This window comes from Cervus elaphus, chromosome 20 (assembly GCF_910594005.1).
Source record: "Cervus elaphus chromosome 20, mCerEla1.1, whole genome shotgun sequence".
Lineage (NCBI taxonomy): Eukaryota > Metazoa > Chordata > Mammalia > Artiodactyla > Cervidae > Cervus > Cervus elaphus.
The window spans coordinates 37,404,077-37,431,087 of record NC_057834.1 but is presented as its reverse complement, the minus strand read 5'-3'; the positions used below and the strand labels follow the sequence as shown (position 1 = coordinate 37,431,087).

General features: G+C 47.9%; 2 protein-coding genes across 3 annotated transcripts in view; one reads left to right on the top strand and one right to left on the bottom strand.

Annotated features, from left to right (window-relative positions):
• IQGAP3 (IQ motif containing GTPase activating protein 3) overlaps window positions 1-11,875 on the bottom strand; it is a 39,273-nt gene extending 27,398 nt beyond the window's left edge. Inside the window, exons 1-11 of one of the 2 annotated variants that reach the window (XM_043878972.1) lie at window positions 11,796-11,875; window positions 9,510-9,597; window positions 5,565-5,721; window positions 4,851-4,928; window positions 3,552-3,628; window positions 2,737-2,804; window positions 2,533-2,646; window positions 2,122-2,300; window positions 1,592-1,679; window positions 863-1,026; window positions 19-106 (exon numbers count right to left, since the gene is read on the bottom strand). In XM_043878972.1, the coding sequence (XP_043734907.1) occupies window positions 19-106; window positions 863-1,026; window positions 1,592-1,679; window positions 2,122-2,300; window positions 2,533-2,646; window positions 2,737-2,804; window positions 3,552-3,628; window positions 4,851-4,928; window positions 5,565-5,721; window positions 9,510-9,597; window positions 11,796-11,832 (1,138 nt within the window). In that variant the 5' untranslated portion in view covers window positions 11,833-11,875. The remainder of the gene's footprint in view (window positions 1-18; window positions 107-862; window positions 1,027-1,591; window positions 1,680-2,121; window positions 2,301-2,532; window positions 2,647-2,736; window positions 2,805-3,551; window positions 3,629-4,850; window positions 4,929-5,564; window positions 5,722-9,509; window positions 9,598-11,795) is intronic. The other variant, XM_043878973.1, reaches the window with a different exon arrangement.
• A 4,641-nt stretch (window positions 11,876-16,516) lies between these two features.
• TTC24 (tetratricopeptide repeat domain 24) lies at window positions 16,517-24,154 on the top strand. The gene is made up of 10 exons (XM_043878971.1): window positions 16,517-17,222; window positions 17,413-17,616; window positions 18,247-18,375; window positions 18,512-18,624; window positions 18,964-19,062; window positions 21,777-21,874; window positions 22,022-22,122; window positions 22,721-22,817; window positions 22,985-23,140; window positions 23,237-24,154. Exons 1-10 carry the CDS (start codon window positions 16,517-16,519, stop codon window positions 23,316-23,318), a joined length of 1,785 nt encoding a protein of 594 aa, XP_043734906.1. The 3' UTR covers window positions 23,319-24,154.
• Window positions 24,155-27,011: the final 2,857 nt, after the last annotated feature.

The following is a 27,011-nucleotide window of genomic DNA, read 5'->3' as shown; positions in this document are numbered from 1 at the left end:
AGTCTGGAGGTGACTTACTGGCTTGTTCCTGATCACCCTTTATGTTGGCAGCAGCCACACCGGCTTGGACCTCCTCCTTTTCCAGAAGCTCCACCAGGCCCAGCTCCTGGAAGAGGGAAGAGATGCAGTAGAAGAGAGTCCTCCTGGGGCCATGAATGTGCTTCAGGAGCTGCCAGCGAGAGCCGCAGGTCCACCCAGTCATCTACCCGCAATCCCACCTCCACCCACCCCCACCCCCGCTTTTGGCAGACTAGCCTGGCCCGCCCAGCCCTGGGAACTCATCTCTAACCTCTGGCTTTTTCTTACCCAGCAAACATCGGAAGTAACAACACAGGCAACACAAATATAGTGTCTGGGAGAAAGTCAACAGCATTGAAAATAAGATTGCTAACTTGAAGCCTCAACTCAGCAATGGCGGAGCATATCACTGCCTACTGGGCTGCCCCCCTGGGGTCCCGTGGTCAGTATGAGAGATTCTCATAGGGCAGAAGCTGATCAGTCTGGTCCATTAGACTTTGGGGTAATTTAACCATTTAAATAGGCTTCCCTGGTGGCTCAGATGGTAAAAAAAATCTGCCTGCAATGCAGGAGACCCGGGTACAATTCCTAGGTGGGAAAAGATCCCCTGGAGAAGGGAATGGCTACCCACTCCAGTATACTTGACTGGGAAATGTCATGAACAGAGAAGCCTGGCTACAGTCCATGGGGTTCAAACAGTTGGACACAACTGAGCGACTAACACACACACACACACACACAGCATGAAGTCAGCACGTACTAGATACAAAGAACTGACAGTGGTGAGGCTCTCCACCGTCCATAGTCAGATAGAGAAGGTAGTGAGCCATAGACAGAGCCTGACCTGCGCTTTCTGCTCTCTGTCTGAGCTCAGCTGTTCCAGGTACCAGTCTGCAAAGTCTCTCCTCACTCCTTGCAGGGTCAGGACAGGGTCTTGAAGGGCCTCAAGCAAGGCCTCGGGGCTCTGTCTTTCCAGGGCATCATCGACAACTTCTAGAGCCCCATGGACTGAAAAGATCAAGACTCCATAAGGGACAGTGTGAGAAAGCCAACCCCTCATCATTCCTGGCTCAGCCCGCTTCTTTTCTGCCCAGGGTTACCCCCACCCCTGCCCCCTGGGCTCCTAGGGCCCAGCCTAAACTCTTTAGCTTGATCCTCATGGTCTCCCCAGCTCATCACTCCAGACCCTGAGGATACCCTTACCTAAACAGGCAGGTGCACACTCCATCCTGGGCCTTCAAGCAGCCTCTCCTGCCCTGATCCCCCACCCCCATCCATCCATCCTCCAAACTCTCTTCTTGAAGGACCCCAGACCAACTGCCCCCAGCGACAAGGCCTGAATGGCCTTCCCCTTTGCCTCTGTCCTCTCCATGGCTCTCCATTCAAACAGAAGTCCCCTTGACTGTGATTGCTTCTCCAGACACTGACAGACGTAAAGAACACATATAGCCTTGACTTTGAAATAAAGGTTGGCCCAAGTGATGTCATGGGCCTCTGGCCTGAGAGAAGCCAACCTCAAAACTCCCTGGGTGGGGGCTAATCCCTCAAACCTGTCCTGGCCTGTCCCTCTTACCGTTGACATGGTTGATGTTGCCTTGGATTTCTGCTTGAGTTAGGTAGCAGTCATAGATGTCCTGGCTTTCTCCATCATTCTGCAAAAACTACATTGAGAGGGGAACCTGGGAAAACCAGTTCAATCTTTCTTACTCCTCCCTCCCTGTATAACTATTTGGTCTTCTGGGGGTCTTCTCAAAGCCAAAGATCAGTCTGGGTAGAAGAAATCTGGGGAAATTGTGTGACCTAACCCCTCCACCGCTGCCCGGTACTGACACAGTTGAGCTGAACTAACGTTGGGAATCTCCAGTCCAGTATCATCCAGTTCTACACTCCAACCTCTCAGCCCTGCCCCAGAACCTTTTCCTCCATCGTCTCTTCTGAATTCTCATCATTCTCCTCAGTTCCTCTCCTATTTCTCTATAGTAACTGACAAGTTAGTTTCTCCAGGCAACTTTACTCAGAGACAAGACAGATAGGAATCCTGGTTTCACTAGAGACTTTCCAGGCCACCCAGCTTTTCGGCCCTTGCCACCCAAGTCTCCTTACGCGGTTCCTGGCGTTGGCAGCCTTTTCCATCTTGGCCTGAGCCAGCAGTTCCTGGTAGATGGCTGCCAGAGGCTCTCGAAGATTCTCCAGCAGAGCACTAGGATTCTGCAAGGCCACTAGGGTGTCCTTGACCACCCCTCGCTCCACTGCCTCATTGATGGCAAGAACAGCAGCATGGACTAGGAGGGGACATGAAAACAAGGTCAGGAGGCCAGAACAAACCCCAGTCCAGCTACAGTATAATCAGCTGCAGACCACTTTGACATTACCCTTTATCCACAGGGCCAGGCAAGCCAGGTAGCCTAATGGCCCTGCCTATGATGAGAGGTAACCAAAGTTTATTTGGGGGCGTAAGGTTCAGAGTCCTCCCATACCCACTGAGCGACGCCAACAGGTGAGCCTGATCTCTACCTGCAGCCTCATCCACTGAGAGTTCATTGGCCAGGATGCCCCCGATCTTGCTGAAGGCAGGCAGCTGGAGGTCATACTTAGCCAGTTCAGAGGCCATGTTGCTGAGTTCCTCAGCTGCAATGAGAGCACAGGTGCCCTTCATCAGGTCCCGAACCCCCAAGACCCCACCCAGACTGTGGAGGTTGGGGGAGGAGCTGGGCTTACCTGTGAATTTCACCTTCCCATATAGATCATGTATCTGAGGAGCCAATCCCAGCCGGAAGAGGAAGAGACTGGGAAAGAATGGAAGGAATTGGGGCCTGTTCATTTTGACAGGCTGCCTAGAATAGGTTTGCAGGAGATACTATGGGAATTTAGAGATGAAGACCATTCAGTGCCTGCCCACAACTCACCCCCCATTTACAGGGAGATAGGCAAAGTAAGTCAGCCCAAGGCAATGCTGGAGCAGATAAGTAAGATGCTATAGGAGGTCTGTGGGGATTGCGGAGGCTTTACAGAGAAGGACACACTGCAGTCGCAGGTCATTGGATGGAGACAGAGGATTGAAAGGGCATAGCAAGCAGAGACCCGCTGAGCTAAGGCATGGTCACCTGAAAGGATGCGGGAAATGAAGTCAGGAGGAGATGACATGGTGGACACAGGAACAGGTCAATCACTTTCTATGATTTAGCCAACTGGTTGCTGATGGCTGGCTGTAAGTAGGACTAAATAGCCTTCTCTTTTCACACTGACTGTGACAGCATGTGACCCTCCTGATCATCCTAATCAGACTTCTCTGCACCCCTGTCACAAGCTGAAGGCTCTTCGCTGCCTGCCTTTTCCCTTCACCCACAGAGATCACACGTAAAGGTGCCCTCCAGCACATACATAGATCTAAACAAAACTAGGTAGAGTGAAAACATCACTCTGAGAAGCGCTCCCTGGGGTCTACCCTCTGTCCTTCCTGTGTCAGTGTTTGTTGCAGCTGACTTTGGCTGCATCCACCCAAGGAACCCAGATGACAAGTCTCGGTCTCTCACCTGAGTGCATGGATGCAGTAGACCACCCGTGGCATGTTCTTCTTGTCATAAATGTCCGTGGTCTCTGGGAAGAAGGTCTGGAGGGGAAACCATCCAATTACTGCCACTGGAGACTTCTAAGCAGCACCAGATATGGAAAGAGGGGCTGAGGAATGCGTCTTCCTATCTGACCTGGGATGTGTGTTCCTTTGTTGCCTGGGGCTTCTGGGTCAATCTCCCCAACTCTTTACAGCCAGCACTCATCCCCATACTCAATGTAAACGAAGGCACTAGGACACACTCCAGCTGAGGCCCAGCCACAGACACACAACCAAACCAAACATTAACCAAACATCAGACCAGACTATCAAGTCTACAGGATGCAGGCCACATGCTCCAGGAGAAATAGGTACCTCTATTCATCCTACAGACACAGCCAGCCTCTATCCCTCACCTTGGACTCTCACCAGAAAGGGGGCATACTAGGAGCTGGCCATGACCCCAAAAAGGGCCCAAAGAGACACACATTGCCGAGGACCACACAGGATCAGGACGTGCCATCACTGTGTCCAAGCCAGAGGTCTCTAACCAGCGGGGTCCCCTCTAAGAGCTAAGTCACCCCTGGCATGATTTCCCATGCCACCTGATGACTGTAATGAAGTTTAACCTCAATACATCTCGGTTACCTTAGATACATAAGAAAGGACCAAATCTAGGGACTTAAAGGCATTCTGGCCTCACCGAGGATACATGTTTCTATTGTTTCTGCCTCTCACTAAAGCTTCTTTCTTAACTGCCATTTCCTTGTCTTATAGTTCTCTCCTATAGTGCAGAAAAACACAGCATAGTCTTACCATGCCTTAATTTACAATCTACAAAAAGAGATCAAACGACCTTCGTAACGACCTTATACAGTAGATAGGGAGGGATCACCATCCCCACTTTACAGGTAAGAAACAAACAGAGTCAGAGTGAGAGGACGCAGAGCATGTGTCCAGCTGGGGTCCTGGCCTAGGCTTCCAAGTCGATCACCTAGATGTGGTGTGTCCTTGCTTCACACTATGAAATTCTGGTGGAAAGATGGCCAGTCAACATAAGGCCCAGCTCCTGCATTATACAGGGGCCTCACTGACTAATGGGGACAATGCAGCCTGGGCCAGGGAGCCTTCACCTCCCTTCACTTGACATACCAACAGGGAAATAGAGGCAGAGACCATGTAACAAGGTTCAAAGACACATGGAGATGAACACTGAAGGGTCCCAGGGAGATAAAGCATGTGTGTGGTGGGGGTGCTGGTAAAGAGCAAAGATGAGTGTTACCGAAGGCAGACCGATGTGGGCTATTGCAGACAGCCAAAAGTTGATGTTGTCCGTGTGACGGAAATGCAAGCCAGTTGCCTGAAAGGGAAGGAAAGAGAAGAGAATCTATTTCCACAGTTCCTGGGGTTGGCTATGGGTAGAGTCCAGACCAGAACTTGAAGATTCAAGGGGTGAGGGCAGAGGACCCTGCCCTATGGATTTCCCATGCCCCCAGGATGGAGACACACAGATAGAAACCACCAGGTGTGGATGACCCAGTTGGGCATTTGGGAAGGATGGCACAGGGATGGGATTAGCAAGCTATACGGCTTCTGAGAAAAGGGGAGTCCAGAGCTGGGACGGGAAGGAGAGGCAGGCTGGGCTGGCTAGAACACAGGGAAGGGGGGGCATGCCCTGGAAGTACCTTCAAGGTGGTAAAGCCCACAGCCTCTTAGTGTAGACTGTAGGTAGAAGAGTCTGCTTGGAGGTTTTCATATCAGGGCCTCTCAAAACCCACCTAGCAAATGCCCTTTGCTGTTAAGGAAAATACACACCTCCTGGCTGGGAGATACCCATTGAAACCTGCTGTTCTGGTGCAAAGATTAATAGCATCCTTTTCATCCTCAATAGTAGCCAGGTCTGGACAATAAATTATATGGTCATCCCACTCTCACAGCTTTGGGAAGAGGGAGTTTGAGAGGAAGAATGTAGAAGGTAGAGACCTCTGCTCCCCACCTGGTACCGCAGCTGCTCCGCATCATAGATCTTCTTCAAGGGAACCACAGAGGGTGCAAAACAGTGGCCCAGCTTGGCCAGCAGCACTCCGTTCCGGAGGCTCTCCTCCAGCTCCACCGGGGAAGGCAGCTCCTCCTTCAGGCAGGCCTCCATCCAGCTGAGAGCATGAGAGCAGCCTGTGAGCCCCTCGGGCAGCCCACAGCACTTCATCCAATCCCAGGACCTTCCTCCCTCCCTCTCTCCCTTTAAGCAGCCTCTCACCCTCTCTTGACTCCTGCTCCTGCCCTGTCCCCAACACCCACCTCTGCCCACTGCCTGGCTGTTTCCACAGTCTTCCAAGCAGCCTCAAACACCTGGATTGGCCAATCCTCAGCCCCCACCTGCCCCATACATCTTCCCTGACAGATACTGAAGCTGCCCATCTTCAGTGAGGCTTAAACAGTCTCTTACCTGTTACATGATATAACCCCTCACTCAGTCTGGTTATGCATTTGAGTGCTGAACCAAATTGTACCTGCTCACTTCTCTTATTCCGCATGTTCTCAGAACCCAGGCACACAATGGTCATGTCTACACAGCCCAAAACCCAGTTTTGATGATGAAGAGGGGAGTAGGGAGCCCCCAGGATTGAAGCAAGGGGAGCAGCACAAACAGACAAAAAGGAACCAAGGAGACCTGCTTTCCACATCATCTCCCAAATTCACCTCTCTGAGCCTCCAGTTGCATAATCTGCAAAATGAAGATACCACCTGTACTACCCACCTCAGTGGGCAGCTGCCATGATTAAATGAGTTAATGAATGTGAAAACACCTTGAATGTAAATATCAAGTATTATTATGACTGATGACTGTATAAGGGAGAGAATAAGGGCTCCCATCTCAGAAGCCCAATATGTGGGCTCCTCCTCCACATTTTGGGACCTATAGGAAAGTATCTGTTTTCAAAGATAGAGCAAGTCACACCTCATTTTGTGCTTTCTCTGCCACAGACACCTGATTTCCTATCTACCCCATCCTACCTACTTTTTGGGAGAACATTAAAATTACACTATTGATTGAAGGGAAAAGATTAAGCATTTATCCTTCCTTTAGAGCCAACATCCATTCACAGGAAATATGGGGTAGAGTGGAACAAGTTGAGTGAGGCAGGAAGTGAATAGACAAAGACAGAATGCAGGATGTTCTACAGGACGAAGGACTCGGTTTCTTCAATAAGTCAGTGACATAAGGAACTGAAAAGGGGAGGTGAGCTATTCTAGATGAAAGAAGACTTAATAGTACATAACAACCAAATGTAATATATGAATTCTTTCAGATCCTTAACTGGATAAGTCAACTGTAAAAAAATATGTGATTTTTTAGACAATCAAGAAAATTTGAATATGGCCTAAGTGTTGATCTTTCAAGGATTAATGGGTAACTGAGGTGGATATTATAATGGCATTGTGGTTATGCAGGCAAATGTCCATATACAGAGATATATATTAAAGTATATAGGGGAATAAAAGGATGTGATGTTGTCTTTGTTCACAGATGGCACACTCGTCTTTGCAGAAAATCTGAAAGATGACACCAAAAAACTCCTGGAGATAATAAGTGATTATAGCAAGGTTGTAGGAGACCAGGTTAATATATAAAATTCCATTGCTTTTCTAAATACCAGCAATAAGCAAGCGGAATTCAAAATTAAAAACACAATACTATTTATATTAGCACTCCCCTCCAAATGAAATTAGGTATAAATGTACATGAGGAAATCTACAAAACTGATGATGAAATCAAAGAACTAAATAAATGGAGAAATATTCCATATTCATGGATAGGAAGCTGCAATATTGTCAAGATATTAGTTCCTCCCAACTTGAGGTATAAGTCAGTTCAATCCTAATCAAAATCCCATCAAGTTATTTTGTGGTTGTCCATACAACAATTCTAAAGTTCACAAGGAGGTGCACCCAGCTAGCTCAGTTGGTAGAGCATGAGACTCTTAAAGTTTACATGGAGAGACAAAATACCCAAACTTGCCAACATGATATTGAAGAAGAACAAATTGGAATACTGACACTACCTGACTTAGCCAGTAATCAGACAGTATGGTCCTGGTGACTGAACAGACACATAGATCAGTGGAACCAAAGAGAACCCACGTAAATATAGCCAACTGATCTTTGACAAAGGAGCGAAGGTAACACAACGGAGCAAAGACATTCTTCTCCACAAATGGTGCTGGAATAACTAGATATCCACATGCAGAAAATGAATCTAGACACAGACCTTACACCCTTCACAAAAATCAACTCAAAATGGAGCATCAACTTCAAAGTAAAATGCAAAACTGTATTAAAACCCCTAGAAGTCAACATAGGAGGAAACCTAGGTGACCTTGGGTATGCAATTACTTTTTAGATACAACACCAAAGGCACAATCCTTGAAAGAAATAATTAATAACCTAGATTTCATTAAAATTAAAACCTTCTACTCTACAAAAGGCAATGTCAAGAAAATAATATGACAGATTGGGATAAAAAATTTACAAAAGAAAACATTTATAAAAGACACATCTGAGGAAATTTCCTGGTGGCCCAGTGATTAAGACTTGGTCCTTTCACTGCCAGGGCCCAGGTTCGATCCCTGGTCAGGAAATTAAGATCCCATAGCCAAAAATGAATAAATTAAATTAAATAATTATTTTTAAAAAAGACATATCTGATAAAAGATTGTTACCCAAGATATACAAAAACTCTTAAAACTCAATAGTAAGAAAACAAACAACCTGACTGAAAAATGGGATAAAGATCTTAGCAGACACCTCACCAAGAAAGATGTACAGGTTTGGCTCTCCCTTGAGCCGGCCTGCTGTTCTAACAGCATCTCCCACTCTAATAAACTTTATTCTCCTCTCATAAGAAAAAAGAAAAGAAAGATGCACAAAGAAGATAAACATATGGCAAATAAGAATCTGAAGAGATGCTTCACATCATATGTCATCAGGGAAATGCAAATTAAAACAATGATGAGATACGAATATACACCTATTAGAATGGTCATAGTCTGGAACACTGACAATATCAGTGCTGCTGAGGCGATGGAACAACAGGAACTCTCATTCATTGATGGGAAGCCATTCGGTGGTGAATGTACTCTTACCATGTGATCCAGACATTGTGCGGTTTGGTATTTAACCAAAGGAGTTGAAAACTTACATCTGCAAAACATACTGCCAAAACTTGGAAGCAACCAAGATGACCTTCAATAGGTGAATGGATTAATAAACTGTGGTACACCTAGATAATGGAATATTATTCAGCACTAGTAATGAATGAGCTATGAGACCATGAAAAGACATGGAGGAAACTTAGATGTATATTACTAAGTAAAAATAAATCGATCTGAAAAGGCTACGTATTGCATTATTCCAGGTAAGAAAAATTCTGGAAAAGGCAAAACTATGGAGACAGTAAAAAGATGAGTCAGTGCCAGGAATTGGGGGTGGGGTGGGAGAGAGGGGGTGAGTATGTGAAACAGAGACTTTTAGGGCAGTGAAACTATGATACTATAATTATGGAAGGATACATGTCATTATATATTTGTTGAAACTCATAGAACACCTATAATTCAAAGAGTGAACTCTAAGGCAAACTATGGACTTTGAGAGATTTTGTGTCACAGTAGGTTTGTCAGTTGTAACAAACTCTTGTGGGGGATGTTGATGGTAGGGAGGCTAAGTATGTTTCTAGGAAGGGGATATATGAAAAATCTCTGCATCTTTATCTTAATTTTGCTGTGAACCTAAATAGGCTCTATAAAGTCTTTAAAAAAATAAAAGATGCTATTTCAACTCTCCCTTTCCCACAGAATGGACTCTTGTCTTTTTCCATTTTCTTTGGGGGCAGATGCCTGGGGTGAGGAAAAGGAGGCCAGAAAGAGGCAGCCCCTCTGCTCACCGCTTGGCTTCCTCCAACCGGCACAGGTACTGATAGGCGATGTTCTGCCGCCTCTGCTCATCCATTTCCTCCGCTGTGAGACGTTCATCTGAGCAGTCAAAGAAGGGAGTATTAGACAGAGGGCCGTAGCCAGGTTCTTCTTAGTAGATTTTCTTAGGCAACTCTGCTCAGAGACTGGAGGCAGCTCCCACATGCCTGTCCCCCTGTTCCCAGGACAATGGCTCCAATCGGCTCCCATTCAGTGAAGATATCCTAGTCAGCACCCTGACAGAGGGAGGATCCTTCCCTTTCCAGCCATCTTCCTCTCCAGCCATCTTCCAGACCTCCTCCTTCCCCCAACTTCATAGCCCTTCCCTCAGTACCTCCCTTCAGGGATGTCCAGATCCCTCCGTGGCTGAGAACTTAGCTCCTCATTTTATCCCTAATTAGGCTCTGAGTTCTCCAAGAACTGGACTTCTGTCATCCTCCTCATGTACTCTCCCAGAGACTAGGTTAACAGAACCAACTAAGATGCATCATTCAGCAACCATTCATTCATTCAATACCTCCTGTCTGTCGCACTAGACTAGTGGACCCCTACTCTCAAGAAGTTGTTGTTGAGTTGCTCAGTCCTGTCTGACTCTTTTTGACCCCACGGACTGTAGCCCACCAACTCCTCTGTTCATGGGATTTTCCAGGCAAGAACACTGGAGTGGGTAGCCATTCCCTTCTCCAGGGGATCCCTGGGATCCCACCCAGGGATTGAACTCAGGTCTCCTGCTTTGCAAATGGATTCTTTACCATCTTAGCCACCAGGGAAATCCAAGCAGAAAGGAAGGAAAGGCAACTCAACAGAGAGTACCATGTGAAAAAAAAGCCACTCAATTGGGGATTAAATGGAATGACAGATAATTTTAAAAGATCACAAAGGTGTATTTACTCTCCCTTTTGGTATAGGTCACCTGAGGAAGAAAATAATCTCCAAGCTAACTAAAATGCAGACAATAATTTGACTCCCAAACTCAAGAACAGGAAATCCCTTAAATGAGGCAGCATTCACATTCTGCCTTAGCCCCAGCTTCCTTTTATCCTTCCCCTAACTCTTCTCTCCCATCCATCAGGTTCCTTAGGGAAAACAATACAAAATCAGACAAAATGAGAGAAAGCTACATATACACACCAAGAAAATAAAGTCAGAGAACTTGAAAAGAGATTTTAGCAAATCTGTCTTTGACTCAGCACTTTATGTCTTTATCTCTTTTCTTTCTATTGCTTATCCTGTGATATGACTTGGGGGAGGGGCAGGGCTTCTTTGAATTGGTAGTTAAGCAAGTTAAAACACACACACCCGCCTCCTTGTTCAGATTTGAAAGCACTGGCCAACAGCAGGAAATCCACCAGTTCCTCTGAGGGGGTGTACAAGGAACGAGTGTTGGTTGCTAAGCATGGAAAATAAACCAGTAAGTGAATGACACCACTTCAGAGTTATGAACTGAGGACTGTGAGATGTGGGCGGGACTTTGTACATACACAGAGTCTTAAAAAAAAAAAAATCAGTTTTCCTGTTCTTTTCAGGTCTGAAACTAGCTTTCCTTCAACTGATCGGGAGACATGGACTTTGCTTTTTGAATCCAAATGGAGAAGAAGGGAAAGGAGTAGAAGATTTTGCTTTCACTCAGGTCAGATGAAAACCTTTCTGCACTTCCATTTTTCTGACCCCACTCTAAAGCAGTGTTTTTGAAAATGTGGTACATGGACTACCCGCATCACAGTTAGGTGGGGTTAATGGAAGAAGCCCAGTGGTGCCTGTTATAAATGCAGATTATGGACACAAGTTGAGACCTACTGTTGCTGACGCTCTGGGATAGAACAGACACCATAAAGTTTAAGAGGCATTGTCTCAAAGAAGCACCAAAAAATTAAGGAAGTCCCCCAAGTCTTGTTAGGCGTCCCGTCCCCTGGCAGGGCTTGGCAAGTATGAACTGCTGAATTTTTAAGGAGCCAACCAGACCACCTACATTCTCCCAGCCCCGGAGCCCCAGAATTTGGGAATAAGGGAGAAAACTCTTTGTAAGCTTTGAAACGCGACACAGAAGTCAGAGCATTTCGCAGCTCACAGCTTTACTCCTGCCCGCCAGAGTCCGAACTGGGTGCTCCCTCTCTACTGAACACAGTCCGGCTGCCCCTTGTCCAGCGGGTACCAACACAGCCCCAGCCCCAGCCCCAGCCCCAACCTCTCCCAGGACCGCCGCGTCCCCGACCAGTGGCACCACAACCGGATCCTACTCGGCCCCTTCTAGCACTCACAGATCGCCCGGCCCGGGCCCGCTCCTCTCCGCTCCATGTTCCTCCTCCCAGCAGGTTTGAATCTCCCGCCGCCCAGCCACCGCCCCTCACCGTTGCCACAGGCGGACAGGATACTTCCGGTCTATGCCGCAGGGGCCTCTGGGATTTGTAGTACCAGGTTTCGGAGGTGTGACACCAGGTAAGAAGAAGGATACAGCTCAAGGCTGGGAGGACCCTTCCCGTTCTTGCTTTGGGTCGCTATTTCTCCAGGGCTTCTTCGCTGCTAAATCGTCTTATTTCAAGTAGCCTCTGCTCCTGCCCCTGCTATTTTCATTTCCCCCTAATATTCCCATTAACCCCACTCCCGTTCCTATAGTGTTCTTTGGTCTCGCTAACTTGAGGGCCTATTTTGTGCTATGCTCTGAACAAGGTGGTGCTGATGCAGAGATGCGTGCGTGCTAAGTCGCTTTAGTCGTGTCCAACTCTTTGCGACCCAATGGACTGTAGCCCGCCAGGCTCCTCGTCCATGGGATTCTTCAGGCAAAAATACTAGAGTGATTGTCATGCCCTCCTCCGGGGAATCTTCCCGACCCAGGGATCTAACCTGCATCTTTTATGTCTCCTGCATTGTCAGACGGGTTCTTTACCACTAGCACCACCAGGGAAGCCCAATGTAGAGATAAACAAACACAGTTAATGCCCTAAAGAAACTTGCTTTGAGTGATAAACACATAATCAAGTAACTCAGAGGTCAGTGATACACAGAGGGAGCAGATAATTGCTGTTGTTAAGAGCAGTGAAATAATAATGCTTTGTGAAATAAGTCAAACAGAAAAAGGCAAATACTATATGATATCACTTATATGTGGAATATAAAAAAAATAATACAATGAATGTATATACAAAACAGAAACAGACTGACAGACATGGAAAACAGACTGTTGGTTACCAAAGAGGAGAGGGACAAATTAAGTGTATGAGAGAAACAGATATAAATACTATACATAAAACAGAAAAGCAACAAGGATTTACTGTATATCACAGGAAGTTATACCCAATATCTTATAATAGCCTATAATAGAATACATCCCCTGGAGGAGGGCATGGCAACCCACTCCAGTATTCTTGCCTGGAGAATCCCCATGGATAGTGGAGCCTGGCAGGCTACAGTCCAAGGGTTCTCAAAGAGTCGGACATGACTGAACTGCTAAGCACAGCACATGGTAGGTTATAATCTGCAAAAATACTGAATCACTATGCTGAAACTAACATAGGATTATAAATCAATGATACTTCAATTAAAAAAATTCAGAGGACTGGGTGAAGTAAGGGTTTGAGGAAGAGTGTGTAAAGTAAGAAAGGAGCAAAGAGCAGAGTGTTGGGGAACACTGGTATTTTAGAGGTGGACAGGGACTTCCCTGGTGGCCCACTGGCTAAGACTCCATGCTCTCAAAGTGGGGGCCCGGGTGTTCCATCCCTGGTCAAGGAACTAGATCCCACATGCTGCAACTAAAGAGTCTACACGTTGCAACTAAAGGTCCCACATGCCACAACAAAGATCAAAGATCCTGCATGCCACAACTGAGACCTGGTGCAGCCAAATAAATTAAAATTAAAAAAAAAAGAAGAAGAAGAAGGGGACAGAAGGCAAGCAACGGAGATGGAGAAGGAGTTGTTAGCACAGGAGAAAGAGCCAGGACACAGTGGCTCATGGAGCCATGTAAACAGAGACTTCTAAGGATATGTCAGATACAGCAGGGAATCAAACAAGAAAAATGATCCAGAAATGATCACTAGATTATTAAGAGGTCATTGGAAACTTGGTGAGATTAGTTTCAGTCCCTGCCCCCTTCCCAAATCATTTTTTTTCCCTTAAGAGAGGCTGCTCAGTGAGCAACAGACTGAGCAGCATATTTGACTCTGGTTATGCTGTGGTAGCATCCTGAAGGCCCAGCCCATGGGCAGAAGCGGCAGGCAGCCAGGAGAGCCCACCTCGGGCATGGGCACTATCTGTGGCACACAGCACTGGCCTTGCACACGGCAGGCACTCAACCAAGTCTGCCTGGCAAACGCAGGTGAGCCCAACTACTTCCTTATAATTGTGTTTCTGGCCATGGCCTCTCTACTTAAAAGAGGCCTTTCTCCTAGATAAATGAGGACATTTGCTTTCTGATGCAGGCCACCCTTGGTGAGTTAGGGCAGTAGGTGCCTGTTTTCCTGGGTCCTGCTGTTCTCTCATTAAGCAGAACCTGGAGGTTACAGATCAGTGGAGCTGGGAAAAGGAGTCCGGGGGCAGAGAGGCTCTTCTGATCTCCAGGCCTTTCCTGACCATCAACTTTTCACCCTCTTCCCAAATGTAAAACTACCACACAGAAGCACAGTGTATGAGTGTGTTCGTGTGTGTGTGAAAGGGTTCACTGCTGGGACAACCCACACCTCATTAAAACTTGCAATCACGGTTATCATGGTTAGTGGAAGGGACCTTAGGCTAGTTAGCCCAGAATCAGAAAACCTGGGCTCTAATCTCAGCCTCATGACTGCTTTGTGACCTCAGGCAAGTCACACCTGCTCTTCAGAGGTCCCTTGCTCTGTGAAATGAGGGAATGTGATAGATGATCTTTGAACCTATAACTAGCAACAAGCCCTGCTGCTTTGATTCTTGCTTGAAGTGAAGGACTTGAAGCATGTGTCTGCACGAGTCGGGAGAGATGGGGCAGGAAGGGCAAATAAATCCAGGTATCTGTGCCCAAGCACCAGCAGAGTTCAGCACTAAGATAGGATATCTGAGCTGTCAATCAAAGAATCCCCTAGGCATTGAGGGCGGTACCTGGTTGTCTGGTAACCCCAGGGGCTCTGAGCTAAGAGCTGAGAGAGGTAACCCTAGCCAGAGGGACCATTCCAGAAAGTCAGCTACAGAGAAGATCAAAGAAGGTAAGGTGCCTGTGCCTGGGGCCCCAAGGTCTGGTGGGGGTAGCCAGGAATGCCCAGGAAAAAGGGCCTCAAAGAGACAGAATTTCTGGGTGCTGTTAGGAGCAGGGGTAGTTTCTTTAAAAAGAGAATGTATCACCTTTGCTTGCTTCTCCTAAAAAAAAAAAAAAAGCAGCAGGGAAGAAGAAGAAGAACATGGGAGGGACTGAGAACTCAGCTCTTGGGCCTTTTCCACTCCTTTTCCTGTCTCTTGGGAGAAGAATTCAGGAAAAAGGCTTTGCCTTTCTAGGGGAGAGATATTAACGAGAAACACATGCTGATGAGAGAAATGTATTTGGTTTAACAGTGCCCTGGAGACAACAGCAGGTTGTTAGGTGACCAAAACTAGCAAGCAGACAGAAAATCAAGGAGGCAGGGGAGAAAGAAGTTCCCCTTGAGATAGGGAGCAGGCAGTGAACGGAGACACAGAAGCCTTGCTCCTGAAAGCTGGCCTCTTGCCAATTACATGGCCTCGTCAGTTTTGTACCTTCAGTGCCTTGTACGGCTCCTGGCACACAGCAGGAGCTCACTGAGTTTTTGTTGAACCGACTTGAACTCTACCTTGAGATTAGACAGCAGGAGTATGTAGATTGAGTGGATGTCTTTGGATGCACAGAGTGAAGGAGACGGTGGAGCAGAGGCCCTGTATGTGCTTTGTTCGTTCATCCATTCATTTATTCATTCAGTATACCTTTTTCATTGTGGCAAAAATCTATATGTAACATGAAATTCACCATTTTAAACCTTTTCTAAGCATACAGTTCAGCAGCATTAAGTATACTCACATTGTTGTGCAGCCTTCACCATCATCCATGTCCACAACTTTTTCATCTCATTCGGTAAACATATGTTGAGAATCTACTGTTTTAGAACATTCGAGCTGCTCCAAATCTAGTGGGGGAAATGGTTAAGAAAGTCAACAACCCTAACCCGGTGTGAAAAATGCCATAAAAGACCTAAGTACAGATAAGCACTATGGGAGTGCAGAAGAAGGACCCAGCTGGTTGAGGGGAGGGGCTTTCTGAAGGAAGCTGTTACTTGAAATTGTTGCAAGAAAGAGAGTGGTTCAAGAGAGGATGGCCACATCCCATGTCCAAGTCCCTGGGGTGGATGCCAAGTATGTGTTCTTGGCATCAGGCAGGAAAGAATTCAATGTTGAGCCATAGTAAAAAGAAAGAAGGTTTAGTCAGGGAAGAAACACACTCCATAGACAGAGTGTGTGGGGTTGTCAATTTTTACATAGGCTCTTGGTGGGTATCCTCAGTATTGAGGTGATTACATAGGCGAATGATTGGGAGGAGTATTCCAGTTGTTTTGGAAAAGGGGTGGGGATTTCAAGGAATTGGGCCACCACCCACTTTTTGACATTTTGTGGTCACCCTTAGAACCATCATGGCACCTGTGGTGTGTTACACTGAGAGCATACTGAGGCTCAAGGTCAAGTGGAAGTTGAGTCCGCCATCTTGGACCCAGTTGGTTCTAATCAGTCTATGTTGTGTCCTCAGGCTAAGTCATTTTTTTTAAAGAGTGTGCCCTGCCCCCTCCTTGTCTTAAAATGAGTCTTGGAGGACGAACAATTAGTCAGGACATTAGAGTGAGAGCTGATGTGGTGTCCAATGGGATAGGTGAAGCAAAGTGAGATGGCAGAGAGAAATCCTTGCAACCCTGAGGGTCACACCAGGGCAGAAGTAGAGCTGAACTACTGTAGAGGGACCGTGGTCCTTTGGAGGACCAAGGATAACACACTGACCACTCTGCTCCCTATTGTCAGCACTATGTCTTCCCTCGATACTGAGGATGCCCCCCAAGAACCCTCACTCTCATCCTCAAGCTCCAAGAAGAAAAAGAAGAAAAGAAAGCGGCCTCAGCAAGAGGCCACCATCCCAGCCCTCACCAGGGCTGGCCACAGGGCCCTACTGGCTGGCCGGAACCATGAGGCCTTGACCAGCTTCCAGAGGGCTTTCCTCCTGGCTTCCAGGTCACCACAAACCAGAGACACCCCTGTTCTCCGGGCCTGTGCCTTCAACCTGGGGGCTGCCTACGTGGAGACTGGGGACCCAGCCAGAGGCCTTGAGCTGCTCCTACGCGCTCAGCCTCAAGAGACGGCCCCGGGCGGGTGTCATGGCGACCAGTGTTTCAATGTGGCTTTGGCCTACCATGCCCTGGGTGACCTGCCTCAAGCTTTGGCCTGGTACCACAAGGCCCTGTGCCTCTACCAGCCACTAGGTGACCAGGGACAAGCCCAGGCAAAAATGGGAGCCTGCTACCGGGCTCTGGGACAGCCTGGGCCAGCAGCCCACTGCCTGCGAGAAGCGAGCCGGGCCTATGCCCAAGCGGGGCAGCCCCAGGCTTCAGCCCTGGCATTAGGGGCTGCAGCAGGCTGTATGCTGAAGAGCGGGCAACATGGGGTGAGTGAAGTCATGCAGGTGCTGGAGGAAAGTCGGAGGCTTGCTGAGAGAAGCACTGAGCGGGGACTGCTGGGTGAGGCCTTGGGGCTGAGAAGGTGCGGGATCTGGGGGGTTTCAGACCGGGTGAGACTGAGAAATGGGGTGGAAGCAGAGGCATTTCTGAGGGCTGGGAGGGGCTGGGGGAACCCTGGGAGAGTGGGACAGGGGCTGCACCAGAACAGCTTCAGCAGCATCTGATCAGTGACATTGGCCATGCCCTCTAGGGCAGCTCTATAACGATCTAGGCCTGGGCTACTCCCAGCTCCAGCTGTTCCCGCTAGCGGTAGAGGCCTTCCTGCAAGCCCTGCCCCTGTGCCGGGAGCCAGGAGAGGAGGCCACGGTGCTAAGGAACCTTGGGATGGCCCACAATGCCCTCGGCAACTATCAGGAAGCCCGGGAGTTCCACCAGAAGGCTGCCGACCTGCACGGTGGGTACCAGGGACTGGGGAGTGAGGCTGAGACCAAGGGGCTAGGAGTGGGGTTCCAGCTGAAGCCCCAGGGCTGGAACTCTAGAGCTAATTATGGTTATACTTTAGAACTAATTAGACTGGGAAGTCCAGAACCAGGGAAGAGAAAGTGGGGGTGGGAGGGTGCAGGAGATGGGACAGCCAGGCAGGACAGAGGGTTATGGGCCCAGAGGCTGAGGCCTGGGGTTGGGAAGGCAGCAACGGGCAGAGAGAAGAAGCTGGCTGGAAGGGGAGGCCTGAAGTGGAGCCCAGTGCTTCTAAATGATTGTGTGACTTTTCAGCACATTATTTTCACTTTCTGAGCTTCAGGTTGCATGTATATAAAAAATGGAGCTATTAATACCTGCCTTGCCTGCCTCCCTGGGTTTTTATGTGGCTCAAAGTAGCCTGGGGAGGCATTCAGGCCAAAACTCAGGCTGGGTTTCAAGAGTTCAAGCCTTCATGGTGCCTCTGGAGGTGTGCCGTGGTTGTGCAGCAGGACTCCTGGCAACCCTCCCTTCCTCGTTGGGGTGGGGGCAGAGTTCTGATGCCCCAGCAGGCCAAGTCGTCTCTTAGGATGGGGTGGGCTCTGTCCCCGGGCTCTGTCCCCAGGCTCTGTGGGGCAGCGGAGGGAGCAGGGCTGGAGCTTTGGCAGCCTGGCATTTGCAATGAGCCAGCTGGGAGACCACAAGGCCGCCAGAGACAACTACCTACATGCTCTGCAGGCTGCCCGGGACGCTGGTGAGGGGGAGGGGTTTGCAGGTGGCTTGGGGTGGGGCAAAGCCTGAGGATCCTTGGGGCTGGTGGGGAGGACCTCTGGAGGGGAGGGTCGGTGGGGTTGGGAGCCGGGGAGGACCTCTCAGACTGTCTTCCTCAGGGGACGTGAAGGGGCAATGGCAGGCCTGTGAGGGCCTGGGGGCTGCTGCAGCCAGACTGGGACAGCATGACCAGGCTCTGAAGTACTATAAGGAAGCGCTGGCCTGGTGTCCGGTGAGATCCTCCATCCCAGAATCTAACCGTTTCCCAATGGCCCTCCAGTTGCTCTCCTGACATGCTTTCTCCAGCTGATATTCCTGTCTCTCCCCACCATCCATTCACTCATCAAATGTGCATTGGGCACATGGGGTGCTGGGTCCTGGGACACTATTGTGAGGAAGAATCCACCTCTGTCCACGGTTCTGGGTAGGCAGTGGCAGGATGCTGGCAAAGGCACAGGAATGGGCTAGAAAAGAGAGGAGACAAAGGCCCCTCCCGTCCTCCTTTTCTATTTCTTCCCCGGTCCCAAAACCCAGGCTCTCCCCACTACCCCATTATCCACTCTCTCCCCAGAAGGAGTCAGATTCTGTGCGAGAGCGGCTGGTGGCCAAGCTGACAGATGCCATAAGGACCCACTTGGCCCGGGGTGGGCTGCTTCCGACTCACACCCTGGTGAGATGACACCCGAGACAAGCAGTAGGGGGTGGGGAGAGGTTACCCAGAGAAAGGGGTGGTGATGCGTGGAGCTGATGTCAAGGATGCTGCACTTGACTGCTCGTCTGTGTTCATCTGCCCCAGGGCCTGCATGGGGGACACATACCACTTTCCAGAGGCCACCTGGGGGTGGGGCGGTGGGTGGGGGATTGTGGCACGTCCCCAGCACCAGGGCTGTGCCAGGGCTTTGGCTGATTGGTAACTAGCCCAGTGGGTGAAGGCCAAAGGCTGCCATTGAAGATGGGGCTTCCCAGGTGGCTCAGTGGTAAGGAATCCGCCTACCAATGCAGGAACCCCATGAGACACAGGTTCCATCCCTGGGTTTGGAAGAGCCCTTGGAGGAGAAAATAGCAACCCACTCAGTATTCTTGCCAGGATAATCCCATGGACAGAAGGAGCCTAGTGGGCTACAGTCCATCGAATCCCAAAGAGTCAGACATGACTGAGCACACTTGCACACACACCATCAAAGATAACTGAGCCAAACCTGCAGGACGTGGTTTTGTCTTTGGCTGCAGTTCCCAAAAGAGCCACAGGATGGGAGCAGTGCTCCAAGAATGTTCTCTCTCTCCTCTCATTCTCTAGGGGACAGTTCTCTGTGGGTCTCTACCTGCGCCCCTCCTTCTCAGAACTCCTCCTCCCTCCCTCTCTACCTCCCATCGTCTCTCAACAGGTTGAGATTTCTCAGGCAACCTACTTACCCCAGGAATTGAAATTATGCTTGAATATTTGTCATATTTATTTGCTAGGTTTTATGTCTCTACCACACGATTGCTAGGTTTTATGTTTCTACCACACGATTGCACTCATCTCACACACTAGTAAAGTAATGCTCAAAATTCTCCAAGCCAGGTTTCAAAAGTACGTGAACCATGAACTTCCAGATGTTCAAGCTGGATTTAGAAAAGGCAGAGGAACCAGAAATCAAATTGCCAACATCCACTGGATCATCAAAAAAACAAGAGAGTTCCAGAAAAGCATCTACTTTTGCTTTATTGATTACACCAAAGCCTTTGACTGTGTCAACCACAATAAACTGTAGAAAATTCTTCAAGAGATGGGAATACCAGACCATCTTACCTGCCTCCTGAGAAATCTGTATGCAGGTCAAGAAGCAACAGTTAGAACAGGACGTGGAAAAACAGACTGGTTCCAAATTGGGAAGGGATTACGTCAGGGCTGTATATTGTCACCCTGCTTATTTAACTTCTATGCAGGCTACATCATGGGAAATGACAGGCTGGATGAAGCACAAGCTGGAATCAAGATTGCCAGGATAAATATCAATAAATATCATCATACGCAGATGACACCACCCTTATGGCAGAAAGTGAAGAAGAACTAAAGAGCCTCTTGATGAAAGTGAAAGAGGAGAGTGAGAAAGCTAGCTTAAAACTCAACATTAGGGGGCGGGCGGGAAAAAAAAAACAAAACTCAACATTCAAAAAACTAAGATCATCTGGTCCCATCATTCCACGGCAAATTGATGGAGAAACAATGGAAACAGCGAGAGACTTTATTTTCTTGGGCTCCAAAATCACTGCAGATGGTGACTGCAGCCATGAAATTAAAAGATACTTGCTCCTTGGAAGAAAAGTTGTGACCAACCTAGACAGCATATTAAAGAACAGAGACATTACTTTGCTGACAAAGGTCTGTCTAGCCAAAGCTATGGTTTTTCCAGTAGTTATGTATGGATGTGAGAGTTGGACTATAAAGAAAGCTGAGCGCTGAAGAATTGATGCTTTTGAACTGTGGTATTGGAAAACAAAGACTCTTGAGAGTCCCTTGGACTGTAAGGAGATCCAACCAGTCAATCCTAAAGGAAATTAGTCCTGAATAGTCATTGGAAGGATTGATGCTGAAGCTGAAGCTCTAATACTTTGACCACCTGATGCGAAGAACTGACTCACTGGAAAAGACCCTCATGCTGGAAAAGATTGAAGACAGGAGTAGAAGGGGACAACATAGGACGAGATGGTTGGATGGCATCATGGACTTGATGGACATGAGTTTGAGTAAGCTCCGGGAGTTGGTGATGGACAGGGAAGCCTGGCGTGCTACAGTCCATGGGGTCTCAAAGAGTCAGACACGACTGAGACTGAGCTGAACTGATGTCCTCTCTTGGGAAGATCCCCTGGAGAAGGAAATGGCTACCCACTCCAGTGTTCTTGCCTGGAGAATTTCATGGACAAAGGAACCTAGCAGGCTACAGTCCACGGGATTGCAAAGAGTTGGACACGACTGAATGATTAACACTTTACTTGAAAGAGTAGGACATCATATTTATAGTTTGCAAAATTATCTTGGTATAAGCAGATGACTGGATTAGGGGCCAGAAGACCTAGATTCTATCTGAAGTTGGTCACCAACTTTCTGTGGCTTTGTCCCTGGAGGCCCCAGGAAGGATGAGGTGGTCATCAAGCTCTGGCCAGGTCTGATAGTCCATGAGCTTGAGTTCTAACTTAAGAGTTACTACTGGGGACCTTAACAGAACAAAGGGCCTTGCCCTGTAGTTTCATCCTTAGACACAGGCACAGCCCAGCTGTCTCTTGCACTTCTCTGTCTCTCTGGGCCCATTGTGTGTGGAAGGAACATACATTCACACCACAACCACAGCTGGAATGGCCATTTTTCTCAAACTGATCCCGTTTACCCCTCTTCATTCCTAGACCTCAGCTCCAGGGAGATCCCCGGCTCCAGGTGGCACCTGCCTGGTGGAAGGGACCCCAGCCAGGGTAGACAGGGGCACACCAGGAGTGCAGCATAGGTAAGCAGGGTGGAGGCAGAGCTTCAGGGACGGATGTGGCCTCGGGGGTGTGTTGGGAGGTGTCACAGCCTGGCACAGTGGGTGGGACGTGGGGTGGAGGGGACCTGGCCAGAGTACCACTCTGCCCCCTGTTTCCTACCTCTACAGATCTTCCGGTGGGTGGGAAGATGAGTTAGAGGAAGGCCACGAGGAGAAGGAGGAAGAGTCAGCGAATGTTCCCACGACATCTTGGGCACCAAGGCTGGAGGGTGAGTCTAAGGAAGCTGCTTCTAGCATCACCTTCCCCCAAATGGGAGTGCTCTTACTTCCTTTACCCCACCCTCCCACTTGTCATATTTCCAAGGCCAGGACCAGCCCTCCCCGCTTTCTGCTCTCTCAAGGCCCTGGACCATTTTACCTAAACCCTTTCCTGAATTTGCCTCTTCCCCCGTGCTCCTGAGGCTTTCCTAACATCTAGAACTTCGTATCTTGGAGCACCAAGGTTTCCACACCTACTACATGCCAGGCACTGGATGCTTTTCTTACCTTAGCTTACTAGTCTCTTCCCCCAAAGGCTTTGCACTCTGAGGACAGAGTTCCCTGCTTCTTGGTGACTTGAATTCACTGATGTCTTCTTTTCAGTGTGTTTTCCTCCAGGCGCCAGTAACACTGGTGAATCATTCCCATCTAGTCAGCCCAAGTTTGCCAAGCACCTGCCCTGTACAGGTGGACCATCTGTGTACAGTGACCAAAACATCCCCTGATACCCACCCTCCTGGTTCTTCTCCCAAAGATGTCTCTTTCCCCCCATGATGGTTCTTGGGGCAGCGAGGCCTGTGATGAATGTGTTTGTTTCTCTCCATCCAGGCCCAAGACCCAAGGCCCATCTCTCATTTGGAGGCCAAGGCCCCCTCAGAATGGAGAACCCTGGCCTTCTGGTACCCAGCGGGCCCCGTGGCAATAGGTGGGTACCTGGGAGGAGGGATGAAGCCTGGAGAATGGATAAAAGAAGTAGGAGGGATGTGACTTTGGATGACTTTAATGGAACATGATCACTGTTCAAGTTGGGGGAAGAGGTGGTCTGTTGCTTGGGGACATGGTGCTTTGAGCCTCTCTGACTTTGCCCTTTAGCAATCTGCACAACCTTCAGCCAGCTCTGGAGGTCCAGAGTGTTCCCCGCCTCCTGCATGGCCTGAGTGTAGGCCTCTGCGAAAGGGCAAGTCCTGCTGAATGGGGGAACACACGGCTTCAGCGTATCCCCCCCTGCCCTGGAGCCCACCAGCAGAGGTAGGGCCAGAGAGGGTTACAGAAGCTGGAGCCAGAGCAAGCTGCCTTCTCTTCTCTCCCTAGTCACTCCCACTGCCCCCTCTCTGCCTCCTTCAGGTCATTCAGACAGCCCAGGAAACCTCCGGGCAGGAACCCTCAGAGGAGATCCATGGAGTCTGGCTTCTGCATAATCATGTGACCATCCCCTGTTGGTCACAGCATGGCCTCTGCAGTACCTACCCAACATACACACCTCAGGGACTTCTGGGACTGAACCCCTTCCCTGTCATTTCCAGTGAGCACTGCATGGGCATGGAGTACAATGTCTGCAAGTGGGCCCCCGAGCAGGCTGGACAAGGGCTTGGCAGTCTCAGCACCAAGGCGTTCTGGGTGCTTCTCATTGGGATTTTTGGATTCAATAGGGAAAAGAAAAAAGGAAAACAGATGGTAAATTTCTCCCCTTTCTTTTTGGCATCAAACTTCACAATCTGGCCTTGCCAGTTCTTAAAAGCATGACATCTTGTTTAAGACACTTTAGGGTCGCGGACTCCATTTTCTCATATGGGAAATGGGGATCTCATGCTACAGAAGATCCACCTTAACTGAACTATTGATGCACTCCTCTTCCGCCACACACAAAAAAAGCAGATGCTGGATGCAGGGCCCCTCGGGCCTATAGCAGCACTACTGCTGCTAGCTGCTGCAACAACAGTATTCTGTAACATTGCTCACTTAGCATATGCCACACCCTGTTGTAAGTGCTTCACAAGTGCCTTCTCCCTTAATCCTCACAGCAGATGAATCCCCTTTCACAGATGAGGAAAAGAAGGCACAAAGGCTAACTGGTTTACCTGCCAAGTCACACAACTAGTAAGTGAAGCTGAGATTCATACCTAGGCAGTGAGTACCTTTAGGATGCTGTGCAGTTCAACTCCCCCAGTTAAGCCATTGCTTACCAACAGTTGTTCATGTTTGATACCAAATGTGTTTATTCCAATTGTATGTATTATTGTAGTTTGTAATTAAACTGATGAACTAAGAGTGTGAAAACAAGCTGTTTCTATGACAACTAAATTGAATCTTTAGAAGACGCAATTCAGGTGAGTGACTTTAAAAACTACTGTTGAATTAGATGTGAGCGGAGAGACTATTACAAGTTGGGGGAAATCATAAAAATCTCGATGAATTTTGCACTCAAATTGCTTTAAATATACCATCAATTTTTTGTTCCAACTTAAGGAAGCAGACTTCAAACTGGTAGGTGATATGTAAGTGGTGAATTTTATGCAAGAAAGAAGATGGATAACTACAATCTTTGGCCTTATCCTCAAAGGCAAGACCCTGGTCACACTTTGACAGACAGCAAATGAACGTTTGTTGAAATAAAATAATTTAGTCCTAGTCGTGTCAGATAAGAGGCATTCTACTGCACTCTGAATTACTTCACAATTAGCTTTTAAGGATTAATTAAAATATTTGTAGATAGAGGACCTACTAGGTTTCAGGCACAAAACCAGGTTTTGTTAATCTTCCTTGTCTCAATGGAGCTTTTTATCTTGTCAGGCATTGGAGATGTCTTGACTGAGATGTAGATTCACTGACTGTAACAAAGCCAATCAAACTGCCTTTAAATGAAGAAAGAAGAAAGGAGAATGATTTTGAGGGACAAGTAGCAGCATCTGCTACACAAGAGTATTGGTACTAGGTCAGGATCAACCATCATTGGCTCTACCATTTTATAGCTATATTACATTAGGAAAATTACTTCTCTCAACTTCTCAAAATTACTACTCAACTTCTCATCTATAACATAAGGACAAAAATACATCATCGGATGGACAGGATCAAATTAGATAATATAGGCAGAGCATCTGGAACTCAGCAAATAATCCTCATGCCCCCTTTCTTTAAAATTTTTTTATTTTTTTACTGTGCTGGGTCTTCATTGCTGCACAGGCTTTTCTCTAGTTGTGGTGAGCAGGGGCTACTCTCTAGTTGCGGTACTCAGGCTTCTTATTGCAATGGATTCTCCTCTTGTCGCAGAGCATGGGTTGTCTAGGCACATGGGCTTCAGTAATTGCAGCTCCTAGGCTCTAGAGCACAGGCTCAGTAGTCGTGGCACACGGACTTAGTTGCTCCTCTGCCCGTGGGATCTTCCCAGATCAGGGATTGAACCTGTGTCTCCTGCACTGTAGGTAGATTCTTTACCACTGAGCACCAGGGAAGCCCAACATGCCCTTCTTAAATTGGTTTTGAAGGCATTTTCCAGAGTAAACTCCAAAATGTGAAAGGCAGCAGGGTGGAATAGATTGGGCACTGCCTTCCTCAAGACAGCCTTCATTGGTTGTTTCATAAATTCTAAGTGTGCATGGTGAGATATGTTTTGTGTTATTATTTTATAGTTACATCTCATCTGAATGAAGTCAGCAGTTGGTAACCCTCCAGTTATATAGCTCTGCATTTAGAGAGGCATTTCAGCATAGAATAATGCTTAAGACTTCAGACTTTAGGTCAAGCTGTTTGGGTCCTATCTCCACTGACAGTTATCAGTGTATCATTGGACATATCATTCAACATCTTTGAGCCTCAGTTTCCTAATCCACCTTCAGTGCAGGAGACCTGGGCTTAATTCCTGGGTCAGAAATTCCCTCCCTGGGGAGGGGAATGGCACCTATTCCAATATTCTTGCCTGGAGAATTCCATGGACAGAAGAACCTGGCCAGCTACAGTCCATGGGGTTGCAAAGAGTCGGACACTACTGAGTGACTAACACTCTCACTTCCTCATCTGTAAAATTGGGATAATAACAGTTGTAAGAATAAAATGAGAAGACTCATGTCAGCACTGGGTACATATACTCAAAATGTTATCTATGTCAAAGAAACATGCTTCACACTGTGTTTTAGAAATGAATCTTCAGAACTGACTAATTTTCTCAAGTAGGCCTGTAGGGAGTCTTGTTGTTCACTAAGTCATGACTAATATATAAAAGTGAAGCTACTTATATACTGGTGAAGCTATAAAACAAAATTAGTGAAGTCTTAGATAAGATTATGCAATTGTAATGTAAACTCTATTTCAATTAAGATGAATAAGCTAAAAACCAAGGATGAGTAAACCACAAACATAGTCTAACCAAAACAATTTTCCATCACAATCACAGTCTGATACATTCGATTTTCCACATCAGACATGTAAAACAAACAATGATGAAGGCAAGGTTACAACCCATCGGAGATCATAAGCCTCTTGTAATGAAAAAGGAGACTATCAGAGGAATGGGCTTCCCAGATGGCTCAGTGGGTAACTAAATAATCTGTGATGCAGGAGACACAGGAGACACTGGTTCCATCCCTGGGTTGGGAAGATTCCCTGGAGAAGGAAAATGGCATCCCATTCCAATATTCTTGCCCCCCAAAAATCCCATTGACAGAGAAGCCTGGTGGGCTACAATCCATGGGGTTGCAGAGTCAGACACGACTGAGTGACTAAGCACAGCATTGCACAGCATCAGAGGAATAGTTAAAAGTAGGAGGGGTTCCGGCTTCTCTCCTGGCTCAGTGGTAAAGAATCTGCCTGCCAATGCAGAAGACATGGGTTCCATCCCTGGTCCAGAAAGATCCCACATGCCGCAGAGTAACTCCGTCCATGTGCCAAAACTACTGAGCCTGTGCTCTAGAGCTGGGGAACCACAACTCCTGAGCCCAGGAACCGCAACTACTGAAGCCTGAGTGCCCTAAAGCCCGGACTCTGAAACAAGAGAAGCAACCGCAAAGAAAAGTCCAATGATTGCAACTAGAGTATAGTCCCCCTCACTGTGAATAAGGAAAAAAACCTCTGGCAGCGATGAAGACTCAGCACAGCCGAAATAAATAATTTTTTTCTTTTAAGG